General features: G+C 57.4%; 2 protein-coding genes across 2 annotated transcripts; both read left to right on the forward strand.

The window, feature by feature from the left end:
- Window positions 1–3,515: 3,515 nt before the first annotated feature.
- On the forward strand, window positions 3,516–8,601 carry LOC104376544 (extracellular serine/threonine protein kinase FAM20C). Its single transcript, XM_086610194.1, has 10 exons — window positions 3,516–3,994; window positions 5,477–5,652; window positions 5,740–5,818; window positions 6,219–6,311; window positions 6,495–6,610; window positions 6,908–7,088; window positions 7,205–7,314; window positions 8,000–8,081; window positions 8,222–8,281; window positions 8,367–8,601. The coding sequence occupies exons 1-10, from the start codon at window positions 3,516–3,518 to the stop codon at window positions 8,599–8,601; spliced, it is 1,611 nt and encodes a 536-aa protein (XP_086466320.1).
- Window positions 8,602–11,347: 2,746 nt separating this feature from the next.
- On the forward strand, window positions 11,348–18,683 carry SUN2 (Sad1 and UNC84 domain containing 2). The gene is made up of 17 exons (XM_086610195.1): window positions 11,348–11,549; window positions 12,151–12,323; window positions 12,484–12,618; window positions 12,824–12,919; window positions 13,112–13,205; window positions 13,426–13,493; window positions 13,753–13,877; window positions 14,231–14,461; window positions 14,535–14,612; window positions 14,700–14,743; window positions 15,211–15,376; window positions 15,462–15,680; window positions 16,715–16,799; window positions 16,898–17,013; window positions 17,182–17,349; window positions 17,771–17,863; window positions 17,967–18,683. Exons 1-17 carry the CDS (start codon window positions 11,446–11,448, stop codon window positions 18,078–18,080), a joined length of 2,109 nt encoding a protein of 702 aa, XP_086466321.1. The 5' UTR covers window positions 11,348–11,445; the 3' UTR covers window positions 18,081–18,683.
- The last annotated feature ends 4,238 nt before the right edge of the window (window positions 18,684–22,921 follow it).

A 22,921-nucleotide genomic window follows, 5' to 3' on the forward strand; every position in this document is an offset into this window, starting at 1 on the left:
AGGCATGCCTGTAATTTGCAGAGGATTACGGTTCACGGATCAGAGATGGTCCCTTCTCCTGTGTTTTCCCACAAGACAGTCCTCTGCGGCTGATGCTTTGGAGCCTCTAGGGCCTATCTGCTTTTGACTATAAAACTGCAATCTCTTGCTGGAGGTTTTTACCTTATGAATTTTCAGCAGAAAGCTGGGGAAGTTGGCAACAGGTGGCTTGCTATTGTGTTCTCTTCTCCCTCTCATTTCTTGCCCCCTGCATATTGCTGCCATTACCCATCAAAGCATCAGGCTGAGTCAGATGTAGAAAAGGAGATGAAAAACACGGGGTGATGCATCGGTGCCAGCTGAAACGACCCTTCCTATCCACCCATCCCGGAAAGCTGCAATAGCAGCTCAGAGAGCTGTGCTTCATGACTTCATGCCTCCCTGCTGAGGGGAGACGGGCAACATCATTATCAGCGGCTGGAGAGTCCTGACTCAGTGCTAGCAGTGGAAATGTCCTCAGGCGTATGGCTTCTCCTCCACCCCAAGGGTGACTCGAACCTGCTGGGAAGATGGAGGAAGAGCGGGGGGCGGGGGGAGACGAGAAGGAAGAGGTGTGAACTGAACCACTTCTCTGTGATGATGTCATGGCAACAATGTATGTCTTCATGCTGTCAGGCATTCAGAGCAGGCTTTGAAGCTCTCCAGCTCCTCCCTGTTGCTGCAGGCTCATGTCTGAGTCCCTGAAAAATCTTTGGGTTAATACTTAATGCTGGCATTGAAGTGCTAAGGGTGGCAAGTGCCCCACCTAATGCCCCTGCTTCTGCTTTCCAATGGGATGCTAGATTGGGCGGGGGGTGGGAGGGTGGGGAGGATTGTGAAATCCTCTAGCCCAGGAATGGGACTCCTAGTCAGAAGAGTGGCTGTGGCCCATAGAGTCTCTGTCCCTGTCTGGCTCTAGTGCATGGGAGGGAGGTTTCTAGCCCTGCCCCCAGCCCAGTTTGGAGCTGGTTTGGGGCACTGGAAGGCGGGGGGTCTCCTGCTCCCCTCGCTCTCCCAGGGCTGGCTCTGGAATAAAGAAATCTGTGGTCCCGCTGCGGGAGTCGAGCCCAGTTCCTTTGATGCAAGCAGTTAGCACATGGTTTTTGCTGGTGGTTTGTTGGGTTTTTTTTCTCTGCTAAGCAATGACCTAACGATCCCATGTTCCAGCTACAACCCCTCCTAGGTGCTTTCTTCCAAACTGTATGTCCGGACTGGATCCAGCAAACCTCCTGGAGCAAGACGCTGTGTTCCCTTTCCTGGGGAAGCCATCTGCTTCCCTCCACCCAGCTCCTTCTGTGGGGCTTCAAGCTCGCCAGCCGGGCTGGAAAGCTGTCCTCCTCCTCCTCCTCATCCCCGCAAGCCCTGTCTCCCCTCGGCCATCTTGTTAGCACAAGGCACGGGGAAGGGAACGCGGGGCTGGCTGAATCTGGGGCGGCTGACAGTGTCAGCCGGAGGCAGTTTCCAGGCAACTGTCGCGCCGTGGGACACTGCAAGCCAAGAACACCGGGAACATTGCGTTCTCACCACACTGTCTGGGAGGGGATTGAGCCCGGCACGGACTGAGCCGGCGTGGCACAGTGCGGAGAGGGCAGTGCAGACGAGAGGGTAGCGCAGGGATGCGGCAGAGAAGGGGGTCTCCACCATACCCCCTCCTGGCCACCACTCATGCTACCCTGCCTCACTTGGAGCAAGGATGTCCAAGCTGGCTGCTTGCACATCACACAGCAAGGAAGGACTGCATGATGATTTCACGTGCCCTCTACATCCTTTGGGAAATTGAAAAGAGGAGAAGGATCGCTCCAGACTGTATACCCAAGCCCCAGGCTTGCAGGTGGTCTCGTGCTTCTCTGTCCCATAGCAAATCCAAAGCTCTCTCCCTACAAGTCACCAACCGGTTTCGCCCATACGGCATGGCTCTGTATCCCTAGGTGTCACTGGAAAGGTGAATTTCTCCTAAAAATAGGTTGCCCTTCCCTTCTGAAAGCTGCCAATCCTCCCCAGTGCTCAGTGGGTCCCTCTGACCCTCTCTGCTGATGCCTGAGGTAGCAGGCAGCATCCCTGCTCCTGCCTGCTTCAGAGGCCCTGGCAGCCCTTCCTTACGCAACCAGCCCACCTTTTCGCCTCCCAGCCATGCTCCTACTCACATCGCCTTTGTTTTACCTAATTTGCGTGGTTTTTGAAAGGGGGGATGCATACAAGTGACCTTTCCCAAGCACAAGTACAGGCTGGGTGGAGAAGGGATTGAGAGCAGCCCTGAGGAGAAGGACTTGGGGGTGCTGGTTGATGGGAAGCTCAACACAAGCCAGCAATGTGCGCTGGCAGCCCAGAAAGCCAACTGTATCCTGGGCTGCATCAAAAGAAGTGTGGCCAGCAGGTTGAGGGACGTGATTCTGCCCCTCTACTCTGCTCTCATGAGATACCACCTGGAATGCTACGTTCAGCTCTGGAGTCCGCAACACAAGAAGGACATGAAGCTGTTGGAGAAGGTCCAGAGGAGGGCCATGAAGATGTTCAGAGGGCTGGAACACCTCTCCTATGAAGACAGGCTGAGAGAGTTGGGGCTGTTCAGCCTGAAGAAGAGAAGGCTCTGGGGTGATCTTATAGCAGCTTTCCAGTACTTAAAGGGGGCCTACAGGAAAGCTGGGAAAGGACTTTTCATAAGGGCGTGTAGCAGTAGGATGAGGGGCAATGGCTTTACACTGAAAGAGGGGAGATTTCGATCAGATACAAGGAAGAAATTTTTTACATTGAGGGTGGTGAAACACTGGAACAGGTTTCCCAGAGGAGTTGTGAATGCCCCATCCCTGGAAGTGTTCAAGGCCAGGTTGGATGAGGCTTTGAGCAACCTGATCTAGTGGAAGGTGTCCCTGCCCGTGGCAGGGGGGTTGGAACTGGATGATTTTTAAGGTCCTTTTCAACCCTAACCATTCTATGATTCTACGAATGTATTCGAAGGGATGATAAAATTGCGGTGGCTGAGCAGCAGGAGAAAAGCTTTCCTGGACTATGAGTGTGCAGATACGATGGACATGGGGAATGGGGCTGCGTAGTGCTGGGCAGGGTGGGTGCTTCAGATGGGCAGAACCGCCTTAAGGCCCTGCATACCCAGAAATGTCCTGCAGCTCTGTGTTGGGGATGGCATGGATGGACAGGACAGTGCAGGGGTTATCTGTGGCCATCGCTGTCCCCGGGGCTATTGATTTGGAACTTGCCCCGTTCACGCTAACCTTGGCGGTGCCACCTCGCCCCTTATCAGCACTGATAAACCCCGCTACAACCTCCTGCCCCGTTCTGCTGCTGGCCCGGTGGTGTCAAGCTGCGAGGTGGCAGATGTTTCTTCCTCCAGCTCTGCCCTTGCACCAGTTGCTCTCTTGCTGCGATGCTCTAAATCCAGGACACCTCGCTCCCATTTTTGCACGGAGGCTGCGGCCACACCAACTTTCTTTTAGCCCCTGAGTGGGTGCCCGTCCCTTGCTGAGCATCTCAGACAAAGAAGGATGCAGCGCCGACTGCAAACACTTATCCAAAGGAAATTTAAAGTCAGCCTCCTCTTTCTCCTGCTCTTGGCCCTCCTGGTGCACCTGGCAATGGATTTGGCTCTCCCTGCAGCCCGCAGGCCCTGTGGCTGTGATGTGAAAGCACCAAAAGCCTCAGGTGTGCCGTCAGGCAGCACCATGCTAGTCGGCCCCAAAAAGCTGAGCCTGCGAATCCTTCAGGATTTCAGTGGCAGCAACGGCTCCTTGGAGAAAAGCTCCCAGCCGCAGGGAGTGATGCTGCACACAAGGGCTGGAGAGCCAGGAGTCCGGCACCAGCGTGGAGACAGGAATGCGGACTGGACCACGGGATCAAAGCTGGCAGCACTCTTCGAGCATCCTCTTTACAACATCCCAATCCCGGAGGTGACAGAGAAAGACAAGCTGTTTGTCATCAACCCCATGGAGAAGTTCAGCCTGCGCAGCAGTGGGAGTGACGAATGGTGAGGAGTAAGCTCAGCCCTGGTTTGCTTTTGGGGGATAAGTGAGTGAGAGGACAAGTGGCAGGGACCAAACATGTAGTTTCCCTCCGTAGATGAGCACGGTACCCCGGAGGGTTCCCAATTGCCAAGCATGCTCTTCTTGTGCCTCAAGTCCTCTCTTAGACCTGAATTTCTGGGCTGCTACCCTGGATCCTGTAGCACACACGGCAAAGCCAAAGGAGATTCTTGAATTATTCATAGTATTATGTAGGGTATCTTTTAGGTCATCTCCTCATCTCCTTTCCTTCCCCAATGCAGAGTCTACCTTTGGTCTCTCTATATGCATGAGGAAGTCCCCACTCCAGATTTCTAACCAGCTTTATCTCTCTCTCCTGGCACACTGGAGATGCAAAGCCCACAATGTAGGTTACCTCTAACCGTGAGACCATTCCCGTCCTGCATTTCGCAGGACATCGCCTGACCTCTTTAGGCTTGGCCGTATGGTGAGCTCACTGCTGCCGACAGCCTATTTTTATCACTGGACTACTAACCTCTAATTACGAGGGAAGATATTAAAAGCTTTAGTGTTGATAACACGTAGCAGCTTCCTTATGGAAAGCACACCTACCAAATGCGGTGGCCGCTAAAATTGGGAGCGAATAAAAGCTGGTTTAAGAGCTGGTTTCCACAAATGGGCATTTGCCTTGTCTCTGAGGACAACCTCGCCTATGGATAACTATGGGAGATGGGTCTGGTTTGATGAAATCGGGGCACAGTCTGCATTTTCCTAGAGAGAGAGACATGTGGATTTGGGTTATAGATGTCCTGAGCTGGACTGTCCCATTGCAGTACTGGTGGGCACTGGTACAGAAGGAGCAGATACCCCCAGGAGCCCCCCTTGAACGGCAGCAAACTGCAAATTTGCAAGAGGCACAGAGGCAGGGATAGTGCTAACCCAAACTCATCCCCCCAGGGAAACCAGGGGTGTGTGATAAACCTGTCCAAGAGGAACTGGATGTTGAGGGTGGGAGTTCAGGTCAGTGCTGGGGATGGCTGGGAAGCCCCTGCTCCTTCACCTCTGTTTTATGGACGTGTGTGTGTCCCCAGTGAGCATATGGGTGCGTGTAGCCGATAGTATTCCTGGGAGGTAATCCCTTGGGGAAGTATGATGAGATGAGCTGCTCTGGCAGGGAAATAAAAGCACGGATGAAAGGAGCAAAATCAGACCGGGGCTTTTCCATGGGGTATGCGAGGGAAGCCACTGAGCCCCCTCCAGCTGTGCTGGCCACCAGCCATGGGTGGGATCTGCCCAAGTGCCAGAAGCCCCAAGGAGGGCGCACGGGGCAGGGGGGTTTGCCACCATCCAGGTCTTGTGCTAGACTTTCCCCCCACCTCACCCTCCATGCCACCAGCTCCCAGGAAGGGCCTGGGTATGCAGAACCCATCCTGTCTCAACTAAACGCTTTTCTTGTTGTTGGGATGGCGGTGGCTGTTGGGCTGCAGGGTCAGCAGCAGTAAAGCCGAGACGCTCCTCCCGACAGGGAAGACGGCCTACGACACCTACCCTGCCTGGCTCAAATTCCACGTCGGCATCAACCGCTATGAGCTATACCCCCGTCGGGACCCCCTGATGCCCACCCTCCTCCGGGACTTGGCCACACAGAGGATCGTCAGCTCAGGTACCACGTCCCTACCTGCACCCCTGCCCTCACTCCTGCCTTGCTGCTCGCTGCCCGCCTCTCTCATCCCCATGTGCTCCCTTTCAGTCCAGAAGTCTGGTGGGACCCAGCTCAAGCTCATCATGACATTCCCGAATTACGGGCAGGCCCTCTTCAAGCCCATGAAGTGAGTAGAGCCAGGGACAATCCCGTACCCCACCTGTACAGTTCTGTTAGGTAGCGAGGAGCAGCCGGAAGAGACCACGGAGGGTGAAATGGAGAAACGTTTCGTGCGTTGTCTCACTTTGCCCCACCTCACCCCAAAACTGGAGTGAGCGGGATGGCTCCCTTCCCGTCGCCTTCCCTGGTGATGCTTGCGGCAGTCTGGGCACAGCTTGTAATGGAGTAGTGACCTCCAGTGGTAGAAAGAAGAAGATAGGAGGACCAGTCAGTCCGTGAGAACTTCCCGGCCCTTGGGTTACAAGCATGGGGGTGCATGGGGGCCTGGCTGGGGGGTCTGGGGCCAAGCTCGCACTAGGGGTGACCCTGTCCATGGCCGTTGCCCCCACCTTCACCTCTCCTCTCAGGCAGACCAGGGACCAGGAGACTCCCGTCGACTTCTTCTATTTCTCGGACTTTGAGCGGCACAATGCGGAGATTGCAGCCTTCCACCTAGACAGGTAAGTGCAAGCTTTGTATCCAACTCTGCCCTCCCGTGACAGTGAAGTGGCAGAGAAGCTGCTCCTTCATTCCACCTCTTCCTTCCCATTGCAAGGGATACCTCCATCTCATGTTGGTTTTAATAACTCGCTGTGAAAACCGGACAGAGTCGGCAATAAATGGTTCCAAGTTCTGTGTTTCAGGATCCTGGGCTTCCGGCGAATTCCCCCAGTTTCTGGCCGTTTGGTCAACATAACAAAGGAGATTCGTGACATCACCACGGACAAGAAACTGGCCAAGACTTTCTTCATCTCCCCAGGTGAGCTTTCGTGCTGTCCATCCTCTCCTGCAGCCACCCACATGGAGCTCACCCGCAGCCAGCTGCCCCTGCCCTGGCTCCCCCTGGACTGGGGCAAACCATCCCTTTGGGGACTGTGCCAGCTCCCACCGTTTGCCCTGCTCCTCAAGGCTTTCCTTGCCATTGCTTTGCCGGTGGTATGTGGCCACGGTGCATGGAGCATCCTCGCCCGGCTGCCTGCCAGGCTACCCTGTATGGGGGTAGCAGGCTGGCTGCCCTCCTGCTCTTCATCAACCTTTGCTTTGTCCCCATGGCCAGCGGGCAATGTCTGCTTCTACGGGGAGTGCTCCTACTACTGCTCCACCGAGCATGCCCTCTGTGGCAAGCCGGACCAGCTGGAGGGCTCCATGGCTGCCCTGCTGCCCGACAAGACCTTGGCCAAGCGTCGCTCCTGGCGCAGCCCTTGGCGCCGCTCCTACCACAAGAGCAAGAAGGCTGAGTGAGCCGGGGAACAGGGGGAATGGGGGGCACGGGGGAGCAGAGCCGTGGGACGGGAGAGGGCTGCCCCACAGCCACTCTCATGGCCCCATTCCCTGCCCTGGCCTCTGCCTGCAGGTGGGAGCTGAACCCCAACTACTGCACTCAGGTGCGAGAGACGCCACCCTATGACAGCGGCCATCGCCTCCTTGACCTCATCGACATGACGGTCCTCGACTTCCTCATGGGTGAGCCTTGCTGTGCCAGTGCTGGGGGCTGCGGGGGCCCCTCAGGACTGAGAGGCCCAAATGGCTCCGTGTCCCATGGTACTGTGCCCTGCAAGGTTTGTTGGCCAAACCACTGCTCAGGCTGCAGAGAGCTCCACTCTTACCCAAAACGAGATCAAAAGCCTGTGCCATTCAGACACCTCCTGGGCAGAAGCTGAAGGATGAGAGATGCCAGGGAGATCCCAGCTAAACACCCTGGGCATAGGAAGCGCCTCCTGGCAAACTCTCACGTGCAGCCCCTGGGGAGCTGGGGCCAGTGGCGATGCTCCCTGGGGCTCATGCTGCCTCTCCTGTCCCCAGGTCGGCTCCTTCCTCCCAACGCTGTCCTCCTCATCTGACTTGGAGAGCTTCCCATCTCCTCGTTCCTGGCTACTGCAGCCATGCCTTTGTCGTTACTTCTGCTCCATTTGCCACTGCTGTCTCTCTGCAGCTCGGGGGCTGCTGGGAAGAGAAGGGGCTTGGAGGCCCCCGGGGCTCCGCTCAGATCTCCCCTGCAGCTGCAGCCACCAGATGGGCACCTTAGAGGTGCCCCTAGCCTTTTTCCCCAGCCTCTGGGTTTCTATCTGGCATCAGGAGGGTGCCCTGTGTCCCCGCTCCCCCCCCTCCCGGCCCATCACCCAATGGCTAATTTGTTGCCCCTCTGCAGGGAACATGGACCGGCACCACTACGAGACCTTTGAGAAATTTGGGAACAACACTTTCCTGCTCCACCTGGACAACGGCCGTGGGTAAAGCAGGATGGAGGGGAAGCAATCCTGGCAAAGGGGTGGGGGGAGCCCGCGGGTCTTGCTGAAACATGCCCCACATTGGGTTCTGAGCCGCAGAGTGATGCTGTCCTGATGCCCACCGGCGGGCTTCTCCCCCTCAGCTTCGGCACGCACTCACGTGATGAACCGTCCATCCTGGCGCCCCTCCAGCAGTGCTGCAGGTAAGGGGCTCCTGCCACTCGCCCCAGGGCGGCCATCAGGAAGAGGCACTCTGGGCTGAGACCTCTCCCTCCTCATCTTCGGCAGTATCAAGAAGTCAACCTACCTGCGGCTGCAGCTGCTGGCCACCCAGCCCTACCGCCTGAGCGACCTGCTACGGGAGGCACTGGCCACTGACCCGCTGGCCCCTGTCCTGGCTGAGCCCCACCTGCGGGCGCTGGACCGTCGCCTGGGGAAGGTGCTGGCGGCAGTGGGACGCTGCCTGGCCAGAGCGGCCCGCCCGGACAAGGTGCTCGTGGATGACATGGGGTCACAGGTGTGACAGGGGCTTGGTACCCCGCTGGGTTGGGGCCTTTCGGCATGCTGCCGGGGGCAATACGGGGACTGGTGTGCAGATCTGACTCTGTGTAGCATCAACTTTCGGCAGTGCCAAAGCCACCGGCATGATGCACCAGGAAAGCAGGCTGTAAGGATAACTGGGACGAGGGGGATATTTAAATAAAAAGTTTGGCCTAGTGGAGAAGACACGAGCTGAGATCTCCCTTGCTGGGGCTGCTTTCCCAGCCCTGGCTTGTCTTTGCGTGCCTGGATGTGTCACCTCAGCCCTCCAAAGCCTTTTAGGAAAAGGTAGAGATTTTTCCTGCCTTTCCCCAGCAAGAGCTGCCAAACTCGAGCAGTTGGCAAGCTCCTTCTGACCCCTGTCCCAGCACGGTGATGCCCTGGTGACCCTCAAAAAGAGAGCTCAGGCTCCCCACTGCCACTGTGGGGAAACTGAGGCACAAGCTCCCACCCACTCACTGCTTATCCCTGGCCCGCTCTTCCCACGCCTCCACTGCAGCAGCAGGGGTGCAGCAAGGGGAGGACAAGCCCCATTTTCCCCCTCAGCATCCCCCCAAATCCCCCAGGAACCATCGCCAGCTCCTTCCCCGCCCGAAAAAGTGACTCTTGGGAGGGGACAGATTGACTCAGGGCCATGTACCCTATTTAGTGCACAGTGGCTCAGTGCCCAGCTTATACCCGGAGCCTCCCAGGGGAGTTAATCCGCAGCAGGGTTGCGTCAGCTGCGGCAGGTGCCATCGCTACGGCCATCACCAGTGTCCCCAGGACAGGGCCCAAGGGTTGGCATCGGCATGGCCAGAGATAAAGGTACCACCAGGGAGGAGAGATGTCCTCTGGCACGGCTGGTCACCCGCAGAGTGATGGGAAGCCACAGGAAAGGGTGAAAAAGGGTGGCTGGTGCAGCAGGACAGAGCTGCCCTGGAAAAGCCGGGCAGAGATTTAGGCCAGAATGAAAAAATGGGCTCAAAAGGGAGAGGATAAAAAAAAAAAAAAAAAAAAAGAGAGAGACAAAGAGGATCTGTCTGTCTTACACAATAGGGCTGGAGACTCTGAATTGGGGTTTGTTGCAGTGTGCCCTCCCAGATGCTGGTGGCACATCCTCCTGCCGCTTGCACACCAAACTCCAGCACAGGCAGGATAAGGTTTGTTGTTTTTTTTTTCAACAGGTTACTCTCCTTCTGCCAGCTTCCTATTTTTTAACCCTTTCTATAAATGCCTTTTTGCTGCCATATGCAAAGCTGGTGGGGCCATTCCCACCCCATGCCCCACGGATGCAGCCCCATAACTGTCTCCAGACACAGGTGGACTTTCCCCTCCCCTCACTGAGCCTCCCCAAGCAAATCTTTTTTGGAGGCACCGTCAGATTTAGAAACCGCAGCGTGGGAGGGCGGCTGTTTTCTCAATCCCGCGAGTTTGCACAAGGTCCCAGCTGTGCTGCTGCGTGTTCAAAGTCCCATGGGAGCAGCTGGGTTTGGCTCGCACTGCGCTGCCGAGCCGGCTGGGCTGCCTGTGAGGGGAGAGGGATGGTAACGGGGTGTCTGAGGCCATGGGCCTGGGGAGCAGCAGAACCCGCCTGCCCGGTCGAGGGAGCGTGGGCACATGGGCATCGAGTGAGGCTGCCCACATGGCAGGGATGGGTTTGGCTGTGCCAAGCAGTGCGTGGGTGCACCGGGTACTTCCCATCTCACTGGGGCTGGCAAACCAACCACCTCAGCAAAACCCAAATGGGGCTGGGGCACAGCCCTGCACCTAGGAGCCCCCATTTTGGGCAGCATCACCCATGGGACCTGCCCGGGGGCCTGCCCTTGCCTGGCAGCGTGCGCTGCCTGCAGCCCTTGGTTGGCAAGGGGGCAAAGGAGAGCACTGGGGCTGAGGCGTTTGGCGACCAGCTCTCCCGGGCACTGGGTGGCGGGGACGGGTGCCCCCATTGCTGCCCTCCAAATAATAATGGTGTTAATAAAATAACCAAATGATGATGATGATGATGACGATGATAATAATAATAATAATAATAAATAATAAAACAACAACAATAATAACGTAGGGATACCGAAGAGGCCCCTGTAGGGCGGGGGGGAGGGGCGGCGGTGGCGGCCCCCCCAGCGGCGGAGGCGGCGGCCCCAGCGGGCGCGCGCGCGCGGTACAACGGGGCGGGACGGCGGCGGCGGCGGCGGCGGCGGCGGCGGCGGCGGCGGGGTGGGGGGGCCGAGGAGGCGGGGGCAGGGCCGCCTTCCTGCAAAACAAAAGGGAGCGGAGCGACGGCAGCGGTGGGGAGGGATGGTGGCGGTGTTGGCTCCGGTTTTGTTCGTTGCGTCTCGCGGGTGGGTTTGCGTGGGGCGGGCGGCGGGTTGCGGGTGGGTTGGCTTGGCTTGTACCGGGGCCGGGGGCAGCCGGGCACGGCGGGTGCTGGGCCAGGGGGGTGCAGAGGGTCCGGCGGGGCAGCGGCTCCGCGCTCTCGTGGGTATACTTGCTTGGGTGGCCCAGGGTGGGGGGGGAGGGGAAGGGCCTGTAGGCCGTCATAAAGGGAGGCGGCGCGCTGGCTGCGGGGCGGGCGGCCGTGTCCTAGCAGCGGCCCCTCCCAGCCCAGTTCCCTCGGCGACCCTCGACGCGTTTGAAGCGCTCCCAGCCGCTCCAGGCACCCCGCGGCTGCCTGCCTGCTTGCGGGGAGTTCTGCTGCGTGCCGGCGCGCCAGCTGCAGAGGTGGTGACCCCTGCGAGTGGCGTCCCTCCAGGAGGGTCCCTTCCCACCGACGCTTTGCTCTGTCCCTGGTCCCCCAGGTAAACCCTGACCCCCCCAGGTCAACTGAGACCCCGCCTGTGCTGCTGCCATGTCCCGCCGCAGCCAGCGTCTCATCGCTGTGCGCTATTACTCCGGGGACGATGATGCCATGACCAGCAGCAGCAGCAGCTCCCTCCAGGAGAGCAATGGCAGGTTAGTGAGGTGCAGGGGTGGGGAGGGGTGGGGGTCCCCCCTCACACATGCGGCCCGGGTGCTGCATCCCCCACTGCAGATCAGGCACCTTCCTGGGATGGGGCATCAGGGTGTCTTGCAGAAGGGAGCATTTTGGCAAGATCGCTGTGTTTTGGCAGGGCCGCCGGCCACCTCAGCACTGGCTGAGCCCCACTCTGGCAAAAGCCCTGTGCTCCCTGCCTCTGGTGCCTCTGTGTCCCACCCTGAACCCCAGTGCAGGAGGCTGCCGTGGCTTGGGGTGCCTCCTCCCAGCCGCTGCCGCCCCTGGCTTGATGGTGGGAGGGAGGTGTGCTGCAAGTGCCGGGCCGGAAAACCGCAGCGGTGCGAGCGGAAGCGGTGCTGGCAGCTGCCCTGGGATGGGTTGCAGGGCCTTTCGCAAAGCAGTGGTTGCACCTTCTGAAACCTGCCGCTATCTGGTACAGTGTGGTGGGCGGAGGGAAGCGATGCTGGCTGAGGGATTGGGGTGAATGCCCCATTTCTCCCCTATGGGTGCACTGTGACTACCCCTTGCCCCTGCCCCATAACCACTCATAGCTGATGAGCCTGTTTTTGGCCCTGGCAGGGCAATCAGGAGGAAATCGAGCAGCACGAAGCGCCTCTCTTCTGCCCCTGCCACCCAGACCTCCTATTACAGTGAGTCCCTGATGAGTGAGTCCTACCTGGGAGGCAGACGGGGCCTTGCTGCCCTGGGCAGCTCTGTGCTGGATGATGCCCTGGACAGCAGCACATACTGGGGTGAGCCCTCCCTCCTGTGGCAGCTGGGGACCTCCCTGGGCACTGAGGGGGTGTTGGGGCAGCCCCCCAGGCCCACTGACTGGATTCCCCTCTGGGGGGGGCAGGGGGTGGGGGTGTGTGGGCTGTGGTTTCTCAGGGGCACTCTATGTTTTAGGGGCAGGTGGGGACCTCTCCACCAGGAAGAGAAGAGGTACAGGGGACACTGAGTCCAGCAAGATCAACCAGCCGCTGGACAGCAAGACATATGATGCCTACGCCTCTTCGTCTGGGTACTCCTCAGAAGACGACTATGCCGGTAGGGATGCACCAGCCTCTCTATGGTGGCAGGGATGCTGGGGGAGACATCCCCAAGGGGACCAGCCCAGGGCCTGACTATGCCCAGGGTGCTGCCAGCCCCTCTCCTACATGCCACCCCCTGTGCAAAGCCTTTGCTCTGGGCAGTGGATAGTGATGATGCAGGCTCCGTTTGGTGACTTACTGCCTCGCTTCTTCCTTTCCAGGTCACTTTGTCTCAGGCCAGAGTAGTTCTGGGTCAGGGCTGAGGACTGCAGCCTCCCGAGTGGGCTCCTTCCTCTGGCAGGTGCTCACCTCCCCAGGTGAGTGGAGGGCTGGTGAGGGGAGTTTCCAGCAGCACCTTTCTTCCCTGCCAGTGTCTCCACTCCTCACGTGCTGTGTGTGCTGTTCTCTGATGGGGTGGAGGGGCTTTATTGCCCTGTAGGACCATCCTTGGGGACGGAGGGGACATCTATTCCAGGACCCTGCCTGAGGCTTGATTTCTCTCCCAGCAGTTTGGTTCTTGGAGTGGCTGTATTCGGGGCTGGCAGCTGCCTGGCACCGCCTCACCGGTGCGGCTCCCCACCAGGATGGCATCTCTTTCTCCAGGTGAGCATGGTGGTGGGACATTGGGATGGGGGAAGCATAGAGAAAACCCACAGGACCCCGGAGAGGGGATGTCCCGCAGAGCCTGGCACGCATGGAGTGGGTGTCTTGTGCCGAAGCCCAGCTGGACTTTGCCTTCCCTCTGGCCTCCATCCAGAGGACCGCTGCAGTGGGGGAAGGTGGCTGCAGTCGTACAGGTGCCTCTTTCTTCTCTGTGCTCCAGGCGCTACCCGCCACTGAAGAGGTTTCTGCTGCTGCTGCTCCTCCTGCTCCTCACTGCTGCTGCTTACGGTGAGTTGGCCTGGCTTGATCTGTTGCCCTGAGATCTGGGGCAGTTCAGAGCATCCCACTGCCGTACCGGGGGGATGGAATGACCCCGAGCTCAGTGCTCGTGGCTCCTGGTACCCTGGTGCATCTGCGCCCCTGTGCTGGGGCCTCCTGGTAACCCCAGGCAATGCCGATGGCTGAGCTTCTGGAAGTCCACCCTGTTCCCCACTATGGCCTGTTACCAGTCTGCCGTTTTAACCATCTCATCTCCCTACATGCCCAGGAGCTTGGTACTTCTCCCCAAATGTCCTGTCGACACTCAGCCTCCCTGCCTTCCCATGGTGGGGAGCTGGAAAGCGTTCATCCTCCGATGTGCCTGAGGCAGGGGACCTGACCGCGTTGGACCAGGTAAGCCTTGGCAAAGTGGTGGCCCGGGTCGGGTGGGTGCCTTGCAGGGAGAGCTGGGACAGTGTTGTCCATGGCTGAAGGAGCCGTTTGAGGGGATGGGGAAGTGGGGGAGATGATGGCTCCACAGTGATGAAATGGCTCCCCCAACTTGTGGCCATCTCGCGGTGTCCCAGGAATGGAGCAGGGGGAACATCTGCCCTCTCCTGAGAAGCAGAAGGTGAATAAGATGCCACTGATTCTGGGGAGCAGGTAGTCTGGGTCCCCTTTCACAGGGGTCTTTGTGAAGTAGGCAGTCCCCCGGGGCTCCGCACCTCCCCGAGGGGCTGCATTGCACCCTGCCTTTGTCGCCACAGGGGCTGTGGGAGAAGCACCGGCTCCTGGCTCGCTTTCAGGCCCTGGAGAAACGCTTCGAGGTGCTGGAGGCTGATGTGTCACAGTGGGAGCTACAGCGGCGGGCAGCAGTGGTGGCAGAGGCAGGACAGCCACTACCGGGGGATGTCCTGGCACTGCTGGAGGGGCTGGTGAGCCGGCGGGAAGTGGGCCTGAAGGAGCATCTCCGCACTGACATGACCAGCCACCTCCAGGTGATGGGCACAGGGGGCACGTGGGGAGATGGGGGCACACAGGGCTGGGCTCTGATGTTCCCTCACCCTGCAGGGCGAGCTGGATGCCCTCCGAGCCCAGGTGCAAAGGGATTTAGATGGGCGCCTGGAGAAGATGACACAAGCGTCTCAGGTAAGGGGACGAGCATGCAAGGGTACTCGGGCAGGACATCCTCACCACTGGCGTCACCAGTCTCACTCCTTCCCCTTCTCCTGGCAGGAGATGGAGGCACGCTTGCTGGAGCTGAACTCGGAGTGGCAGAGGTAACACTGGCTGCCTGGGCAGAGCCACCGCTCTTTTAGGGGCAGGCAGGTCACAGGATGAGGTCCCCACAGCGAGGCTTAGAAGGGGTTTCCAGGTCTGGTTTGCTCAGGGCAAAGGAGAGGGTGAAAGGTACAATCTTGGAGGGGGAAAGGAGGGATGGATATGTGGGTATGTTGGCAAGAAAGCATCCTGGGTGGCATCAGGGCTCAAGGGGTGATTGAGGCAAATGACCTTCACCACCATCGTTTTGCATTACTGTGGGGAATGTGGCCCTTCAGCTGAGTGGCGAGCTGGGGATGCTTTCCCATGGGATGCAGTAGAAGAGGTTGTTGCCACAGGAATTGAAACCATTTGGGACTGGAAATGGGGTTGAGCATAGGCGATGGGGGATGAACCTCCTCCGCGTGTCCGCAGAGGGGAGCTGGGACTGTCAGCGCAAGGTTTTGCTGCTTTCCTCTAGGCACAGCTTGGCGCAGGAGGGCCTGCGGGAGAGCTTCCAGCAGGAAGTAGGCAAGCTGGAGCAGGAGGTGGCAGCGCTGAGGAGGGAGCTGTCGAGCCTCAAGTCGGACAAGGAAGTTATTGGGAAGCAGATGGAGGGGATACTGGAGCAGCTGAAGGCGGTGCAGGCTGAAGTGAGTCCCTGGTCCCCGCCCTGGTCTGCAGAGTATGGCGCGAGGGTCCTTGCCTCTGGCCTGAGCTCTGTCCCCACTGTTTCAGATGGGAGTGCAGTTCCCAGTATGGATCAGTCGGTTCCTGTCGCAGTCCCGGCAGGACGGGCTCTTCCTTCGCCACGAAGACTTGCAAGCGGAGCTCCAGGCCCTGGAGCACAAGATCCTGGCCAAAGTCTTGGAAAACCAGAGGCTGTTGGCACAGGGTGCTCAGGGTGGTGTTGGACTGACCTCACGGCAAGAGGGGACTGCGGGGGTGACAGAAGAGGTGAGCGCTGGCCTGAGCCCCAGGAACGTGGTGGTGACCACAGGTGTGGGATCGGGGGCTTGTACCCCATTGCGTATGTGCAGGGCGGGCTGGCACCCATGCCTGGCACAGTGGCAGAGCCATGGGGACAGCCCTTACAGTTGAGATATCAATCCTGGGCTCACACCCCACTTGGCAAGAGCATCCTGAAACTCCTCCATCCCTTCTATGCTGCCAGCCTCCCCTGGGCTGTGCCCATGCCTTGTCCTGGAAGGGGTTGTAGGTGATGATATCTACATGCCTGCGGGGCTCTTGCTGTCTTAAAGTTTCTGCTTGTGCATTTTTTGCCCAGAAGTGGGGCAGGTGCCAGCAAGGCACCTGCGGGTTGAGCATTTTGCTTTTCTCCCTCCTTCAGCAGCATTGTAGGGTCATTTGGGGCAAAGCATTTCAGCAGAATGACACCACGGGAAAAAATGAGCCTGCTTGCTTTAGAAAGAGTTGTTGGCCATTCCCCACGGAGGGGAGGGATCAAGTGGGATTAGCAGTGCCCGCAGCCTGTGCAGGCTTCCTGCATGCTGTGAAGTTTAGACCTGGAGTGGTGCTGCAGGGACCTGGCTCCTGGCGTTGGCTCCTGAGGGATGCTCTGGTTGGCCTCCACTACAACATCAGATTTTCCAGATGGGGATCCCGTGGGATGGGGTAGAGGGGACAAGTAGACGATGCTGGGGAGGACCAGGTAGGCTGTTGAGTTCCGTCTGGTACCACCAACGGATCTTGGGCCAGCCTGCTCTTTGGGATGGGGACAGGCGAGCCCAGTGTGCCTGGGTGCTGCCCCTTCATTGCACAGCACTTCTTATCGGAGGTATTTTTAGCAGCCTCTAACAAGGCTTCCCAGCCAAATGCCTGTCCTCTCGTTTTGGCTGTGATGATTCATCCCGTGGCTGTTCTGTGGGAAGGTCCTTGCGCCCTCTCCATTCCCACAGGGCGGAGACGGGTGGGGGCAGGATGCCTGCCTCAGCCTTTCACCCCTCTTGTGCCCTCTACTCCCGCCGCAGCAAGTGCGTCTCATTGTGGGTCAAGCTCTGAAGCGCTACAGTGAGGACCGCGTGGGGATGGTCGACTACGCCCTGGAGTCGGCAGGTAGGTGTCGGAGGGCTCTCACCCTCCCTGGGACAAACCAGCTGTCCTGGCGAGGGGTGTCACGGGGCTTACCCGCTGCCGTCCCCTCCCCACCGCAGGGGCCAGCATCATCAACACCCGCTGCTCAGAGACCTATGATGCGCATACAGCGGTGCTGAGCTTGTTCGGCATCCCCCTGTGGTACCAGTCGCAGTCCCCTCGTGCCATCCTGCAGGTAGGCACCCTCTGGGTGAGACCCCGCCGAGGAGGAGGACAGGATGGGCTGATTCTCACATGGGCTTGGTGGGTTTTACTTGGCTCTCACTGTCACTCCAAGCAAGTGGCCAGGCTGATATTGGGAGATGGTAGTAACCTTGCTTTTGTCTTGCTCCTGTGCTTGTAGTCGAATGTTGACCCCGGAAACTGCTGGGCGTTTCGTGGATCCCAGGGCTTTGCTGTCATCCACCTCTCCAACGTCATCCGCCCCACGGCCGTGACTCTGGAGCACATCCCAAAAGCTCTCTCGCCCCAGGGGATCATCCCCAGCGCCACCAAGGACTTCGCTGTCTATGTGAGTGCCCTCGACTGGACCCGAGGGAGGAGCAGGGGGAAACAGTGGGAGGATGCCATGGTGGGAGGGGGCAGGAGGGGGGGACTAGCAAGCCCCATGCCTGACTGGGGGGTGGGTATTATTCTGGAGAGGAGGAAGAAGCAGTACTGGGGAAGGAGAGGGGGAGCACTGGGCTTTGTGAAGGGTTTTGAGGGGCACTGGGGGAGAGGGGATTGTGTTGGTGTAACTCTCAGTCTTCCTCCCATCCTTCCCCACCGGTCCCCGTCCCCACTTGTTTGTTTTGGTCTGGAAGAGCAGGAGTGGGGGCCAAGCGCGCTTGTGTCTCCATCTCTTTCTTCCACTCTGGGTGCGCTCATTGCCTCCAGTTCTCCCTCTCTGACCACCCCTGGTTCTCCCTTTCTGCCTCCCTGCTCCCTCATAGGGCTTGAAGGAGGAGAGAGAGGAGGAGGGCGTGCTCCTTGGGCAGTTCACCTACGACCACGATGGCGACCCCATCCAAACCTTTTACCTGAAGGTAAGTGCTTTGCCCTCGGAGCACTCAACCCCAAGAAGAAGATGGAGCCCCTGGGGTCTCTCAGTGCTCAAGGGCTCCGGTTATTCCTTCCTCCTCTCCCCAGGGTGATGCTGTGGGCGCATACGCACTGGTGGAGTTCCGGGTGCTGAGCAATTGGGGCCACCCCGAATACACCTGCATCTACCGCTTCCGCGTGCATGGGGAGCTGGTTCCCTGACCGCTGGCTCCCACGCGGGATGAGGATGCCACTGGGCTGACAGCAGGAGGGGATTCGTCCAGTTCACTGCTTTGCACATAAAAATCCAGGTGCTCCCCCCTGGGGAGGAGAAGAACTCGTGTTTGAGGGGAGAGGCCTTCCCTCCTGCAAAGCGGGTGGTGAGGCAAGAGCATTCCACGTGGGCTCTAGCGCATTCCACGTGGGTTCTAGCGCAGCCTGGCTTGTCTTCGGAGCGTATCGGATGTTTTAACTTTTTAAGCTGTTTTTTTACCGGGTCTGCGCAGCCCCTCATTCCCCTTACCCTGTTCCTCTCTAACAGCATGCCTAGTGTTGCCAAGGCTTGTGAAAGGGGTGTGTCATTTTGCGACGTGCTTGGCGCGGACTCGGGTGCGATATGGCGTACGGGAGCATCGTGACCGGCTTGGTGCTGCTGGAGTAGGGGGGAGCCACCGATCACGGACACTGGGTCTCTCCCCTCTGCGCGGGATTGCTTCTCCTGCTTTGGTGTTGGTTTAGGTAAAGACCTCCAGACCTCCGATATTGGGCTGGCAGAGGAGAAATAAGACAGTGTTAATGAAGCACTAACATAAAACTAACAGTTTGGGGCAGCAGGAAGGGAGAAATTTGGTACGTGTTGGTGGTGGAGCCTGCCCTGGTGCTGCTGTCTGTCTGCTCGAGCCCTCCTGCCACTAGTGGCTGTGTTGGGTCTTGGCGATGCCGTTGGCCTCCCCGGCTGGTATTGAAAACTCCTGTCACCTGCTTCCCCTTTTGGGTTTGTTCTATGATTTTATTTTTTTTTTTTTTTAAGGAGGACGGGGAGGGGGGAATTTTCCAGTTGGAGTGTTGGGATTTTTTTTTTTTTTGTAATAACAAAGGAAAAAATATTTTTTCCATGCAATTTTTACTTAACCAGAGAATGCTACGTGGTTCCACTTGAGCCAGCGGCTTAGATGTGGAGAGAGCTAGAGCTTTGTTTAGTAGGAGAATAGCGTGTGCAGTAGGATAAGCTAGAATAAGATGAGCAGAGCTGTTTAAAATAAGGGTCATCAGTGGCTTGGTAGCTGGACCTGGGAGACAAGGTCCTCTGTGGACTGCTGCTTTGTGGGGTGCTGGAGGCACTCCTGCCCTCCTTGCTGTGGAGATGTCCTCAGAGACTGCAATGCGAGGCTGTGGCCTTTCACTCGTGGCTGTGTCTGTATATAGGCAATTGTTCGCAGTGAGCGGGAGCTGCTGCATGGTGGTCTGCGTGGCTCTCTGTGCCTCAGTGGTCTCTTGGGCGGGAGACAGGGCAGAGAGGAGACCACTTTCCCCAGGGGTTGGGGGTGCCAGCACACTGCTTCACCTTGGAGGATGCAGTGCTCAGGGCTGTCTCCGTCACCTCCTGGTCCATGACGGCAGGTGGCTGGCATGAGCTGACTTTTCTCTTGGAAGGGCTCCCTTTCCCTCCCGCCATCTCCTCATTGGCATCGCTCAGCTCCCTGAGCCCTGGCTGCAGAGGACCAGGCCAGGCAGTCCTGCCTGCAGTGGGCACATAAATCCTGTCTGTACCCATCATGTGATGGGGGAAGAGTTGGGGCAGGGGACTGCAGGAAGCATGCATGGGGACCTCATGTGCCATAAGGCACATGAAAAATAAGGAGGTGATTAGTGACAGCCAGCTTGGCTTCAGTAAGGGTAAATCGTGCCTGACAAATTTGGTGGCCTTCTATGATGGGGTTACAGCATTGGTGGATAAGGGAAGAGCAACCAACATCATCTGCCTGGACTAGACAAAGCATTTGACACTGTCACACATGACATCCTTGTCTCTGAATTGGAGAGACATGGATTTGACAGATGGATCACTTGGTGGATAAGGAATTGGCTGGATGGTTGCAGTCAATGGCTCGATGTCTGAGTGGAGGCCAGTGACAAGTGGTATTCCTCAGGGGTCGGTACTGGTACCAGTGCTATTTAACATCTGTGTCAGTGACATAGACAGTGGGATCGAGTGCACCCTCAGCGAGTTTGATGACACCAAGCCGTGTGCTGTGGTCAACACGCTGGAGGGAAGGGATGCCATCAAGAGAGACCTTGCCAGGCTGGAGAGGTTGACCTGTGCAAACCTCAACACGTTCAACAAGGCCAAGTGCAAGGTCTTGCACATAGGTTGGGGCAATCCCAAGCACAAGTACAGGCTGGGTGGAGAAGGGATTGAGAGAAGCCCTGAGGAGAAGGACTTGGGGGTGCTGGTTGATGAGAAGCTCAACATGAGCCGGCAATGTGCACTGGCAGCCCAGAAAGTCAGCTGTATCCTGGGCTGCATCAAAAGAAGTGTGGCCAGCAGGTTGAGGGACGTGATTCTGCCCCTCTACTCTGCTCTGCTGAGACCCCACCTGGAATACTGCGTCCAGCTCTGGGATCCCCAAAACAAGAAGGATATCGAGCTGCTGGAGCGGGTCCAGAGGAGGGCCATGAAGATGATCCAAGGGCTGAAGCACCTCTCCTATGAAGACAGACTGAGAGAGTTGGGGATGTTCAGCCTGGAGAAGAGAAAGCTCCGGGGTGATCTTATTGCAGCCTTCCAGTACTTAAAGGGGGCCTACAGGAAAGCTGGAGAGGGGCTTTTTACAAGGGTGTGTAGTGATAGAACGAGGGGCAATGGCTTTACACTGAAAGAGGGGAGATTTCAATTAGATGCAAGGAAGAAATTTTTCACATTGAGGGTGGTGAAACACTGGAACAGGTTTTCTAGAGATGTTGTGGATGCCCCATCCCTGGAAGTGTTCAAGGCCAGGTTGGATGAGGCTTTGAGCAACCTGATCTAGTGGAAGGTGTCCCTGCCTGTGGCAGGGGGGTTGGAACTAGATGATCTTTAAGGTCCTTTCCAACCCAAAGCATTCCATGATTCCCCAGGCTGAGGAGTGTCAGGGCCATCTGGCCGCTCCACCTCCTGGCTGCCTGCAGCACGCTTAGTTTGGCTTATGTTCTTGGACGGTGTTTATAACCTCCACGTTTGTCTTGCGTTTTGTTGAAAGAAAAGCTGAAGGGCTCGTGTTTAGTGTGTCAGCCTTGTCCGATGCTGGCATCACCTTCCCCCAACACAGTGAGCACTGGAGGAGCACCATGAACTGATTCCTGCTCTGGTCTCTGCTTGAAGCGCTGTAGGGCAAGGTGTGTAGAGGAGGGGGAAGGGGCTGAAGAAGCGTCTCCTTTCAGCACGCCCTGATGTTTATTGGGCAGAGGCGCTGAGCCCTGAGCCCCTCCGTGCCAGCACGAGGGGATGAGCCTGATGGCAGCCTGTCCCTTCTTGCAGGGGTCTCCTTGCTCCAAGCAAGGGAAGTGAGCCCAAAGGGTGCAGCCCCCACCTCCCAACAGGTTTAAATTACCCCGTGGAGCCCCTTCTGCAGAGCTGGGAGGCCTTGCTGCCGGGAGAAAGCAGACCCACAGCCGGATCCAGTGACGATACATTCTCTCCTTTATTGAGCATAGTCTTAATTCTTGGCATCTGCAGCCAAAGTTATTTTAAACTTGTCTACAGCTGCCAGCTTGCCTTGAAGTCATGTTCGTGGGTGCCCTGCATGCACAGAGTTGTGCTCTTACAAACGCAGGAGGATCCCCAGAAAAGCATGCTAAAGTTAGAAGCTGTTTTTCAGCCCCTAAATTCTGCAGTAGTGCTGGGGCTGCATCCTGAGCACCTCTACCAACTGCAGCTTGCAGTGTTTCTGTAGTGCTTTCCCAAGCTGCGATGGAAAAGAGAGCACATCCATACAACTGCCTCTCTGCCCAGGGGTATTTAATCCTATTGCTGATGCAGAAGATGAGCCTGGTGAGGCAGGAGAAATGCGAAAGAGCTGTCAGAGCAGACTTCCCTTATTTACTCCATTTCCCTCCTCTGTTCTTCCTCCTTGATTTGCCCTACACCCATGTTCTGAATTAGCCCTGCAGAAACAGATGGTTACAGGCAGGAGACAAGTTGGTATTTGATGCTGTAGCCTGTTGCAAATGCTGCACTGTTTTCCTCATTTTATTTTTTAATCAACAGATTGTAATTTATGCCTATGCAAGAAGAAAAAAGACCAAGACAAATAAATTATATCAAAACTGCTGTGAGCTTTTTGGGTGTTTTGCAGGTGAATTTGCTGGTGAGCATGATGCACACCTACTAGTCAGAGTGCGCTCCTCTTCTCCTTGTTTTCCAGCCTGACCTACTAACTCTAGGGTCAGCAGTTTTCACCTTGTCATCAAGCAGGCCTCTGTGGATGCCAAAGCTGCTTCGAGCAGTGATGAAAAGAAGACCTACTGTTAGAAACTCGAATAGCTTGGGACACTTAAAATCAAAATACTGCATCTTGGATGACTTCTGGCAGTCTAGGTCTGTGATGGACCATGGCTGTGTGCTCAGTCCATCCTGCAGTGACCTCAAAACTGTCCCTGGGCATTAGTCTGTCCACTGCCTTATCCTGGCCATGAGCAGAGCCCAGCTTGGCCCTGAGGAGTGGCAAATAAGGCTTGGCCTGTCACAAGTCACAATTAAGGGCAGCTGTATGTTGCTCTCTTTTCCTTAACATGGCCTGTAAAGAGCAAGTAGAAAGGAAATACTTAACTTTCTCATGCTGAGGACAATTAACCTAGAGCACAGAAGAAGGCTGCAAAAAGGGAAATTGGACTGGATCGAGCTTGGGGAGGGTCACACGGGTGTCTGCTTAACCAGGATGGGCTGGAGGCAGACTTGTGTTGAAGAGCACCCATGCAGCTCCTTGCAGAAGGCCACCCTAGGGAAAGGCTTGTTCTCTGCTGGCCCTGGATCTGCCCTCACTGGTTTTCCTTGTGGGAGGGATGTTGGGCACATCAGTGCCCCA

Source organism: Tauraco erythrolophus, chromosome 4 (assembly GCF_009769465.1).
Source record: "Tauraco erythrolophus isolate bTauEry1 chromosome 4, bTauEry1.pri, whole genome shotgun sequence".
NCBI classification, from domain to species: Eukaryota; Metazoa; Chordata; class Aves; order Musophagiformes; family Musophagidae; genus Tauraco; species Tauraco erythrolophus.

Excerpts from the sequence above, each read along its gene's own strand:
- LOC104376544 (XM_086610194.1), top strand. The coding sequence starts at position 3,516 with ATGCAGCGCCGACTGCAAACACTTATCCAAAGGAAATTTAAAGTCAGC. Across the intron at positions 7,315-7,999 it reads GGTCCTCGACTTCCTCATGG|GGAACATGGACCGGCACCAC; the intron begins GTGAGCCTTGCT and ends GCCCCTCTGCAG. Across the intron at positions 8,282-8,366 it reads CCCCTCCAGCAGTGCTGCAG|TATCAAGAAGTCAACCTACC; the intron begins GTAAGGGGCTCC and ends CATCTTCGGCAG.
- SUN2 (XM_086610195.1), top strand. The coding sequence starts at position 11,446 with ATGTCCCGCCGCAGCCAGCGTCTCATCGCTGTGCGCTATTACTCCGGG. Across the intron at positions 13,206-13,425 it reads GATGGCATCTCTTTCTCCAG|GCGCTACCCGCCACTGAAGA; the intron begins GTGAGCATGGTG and ends TCTGTGCTCCAG. Across the intron at positions 14,613-14,699 it reads AGATGACACAAGCGTCTCAG|GAGATGGAGGCACGCTTGCT; the intron begins GTAAGGGGACGA and ends TTCTCCTGGCAG.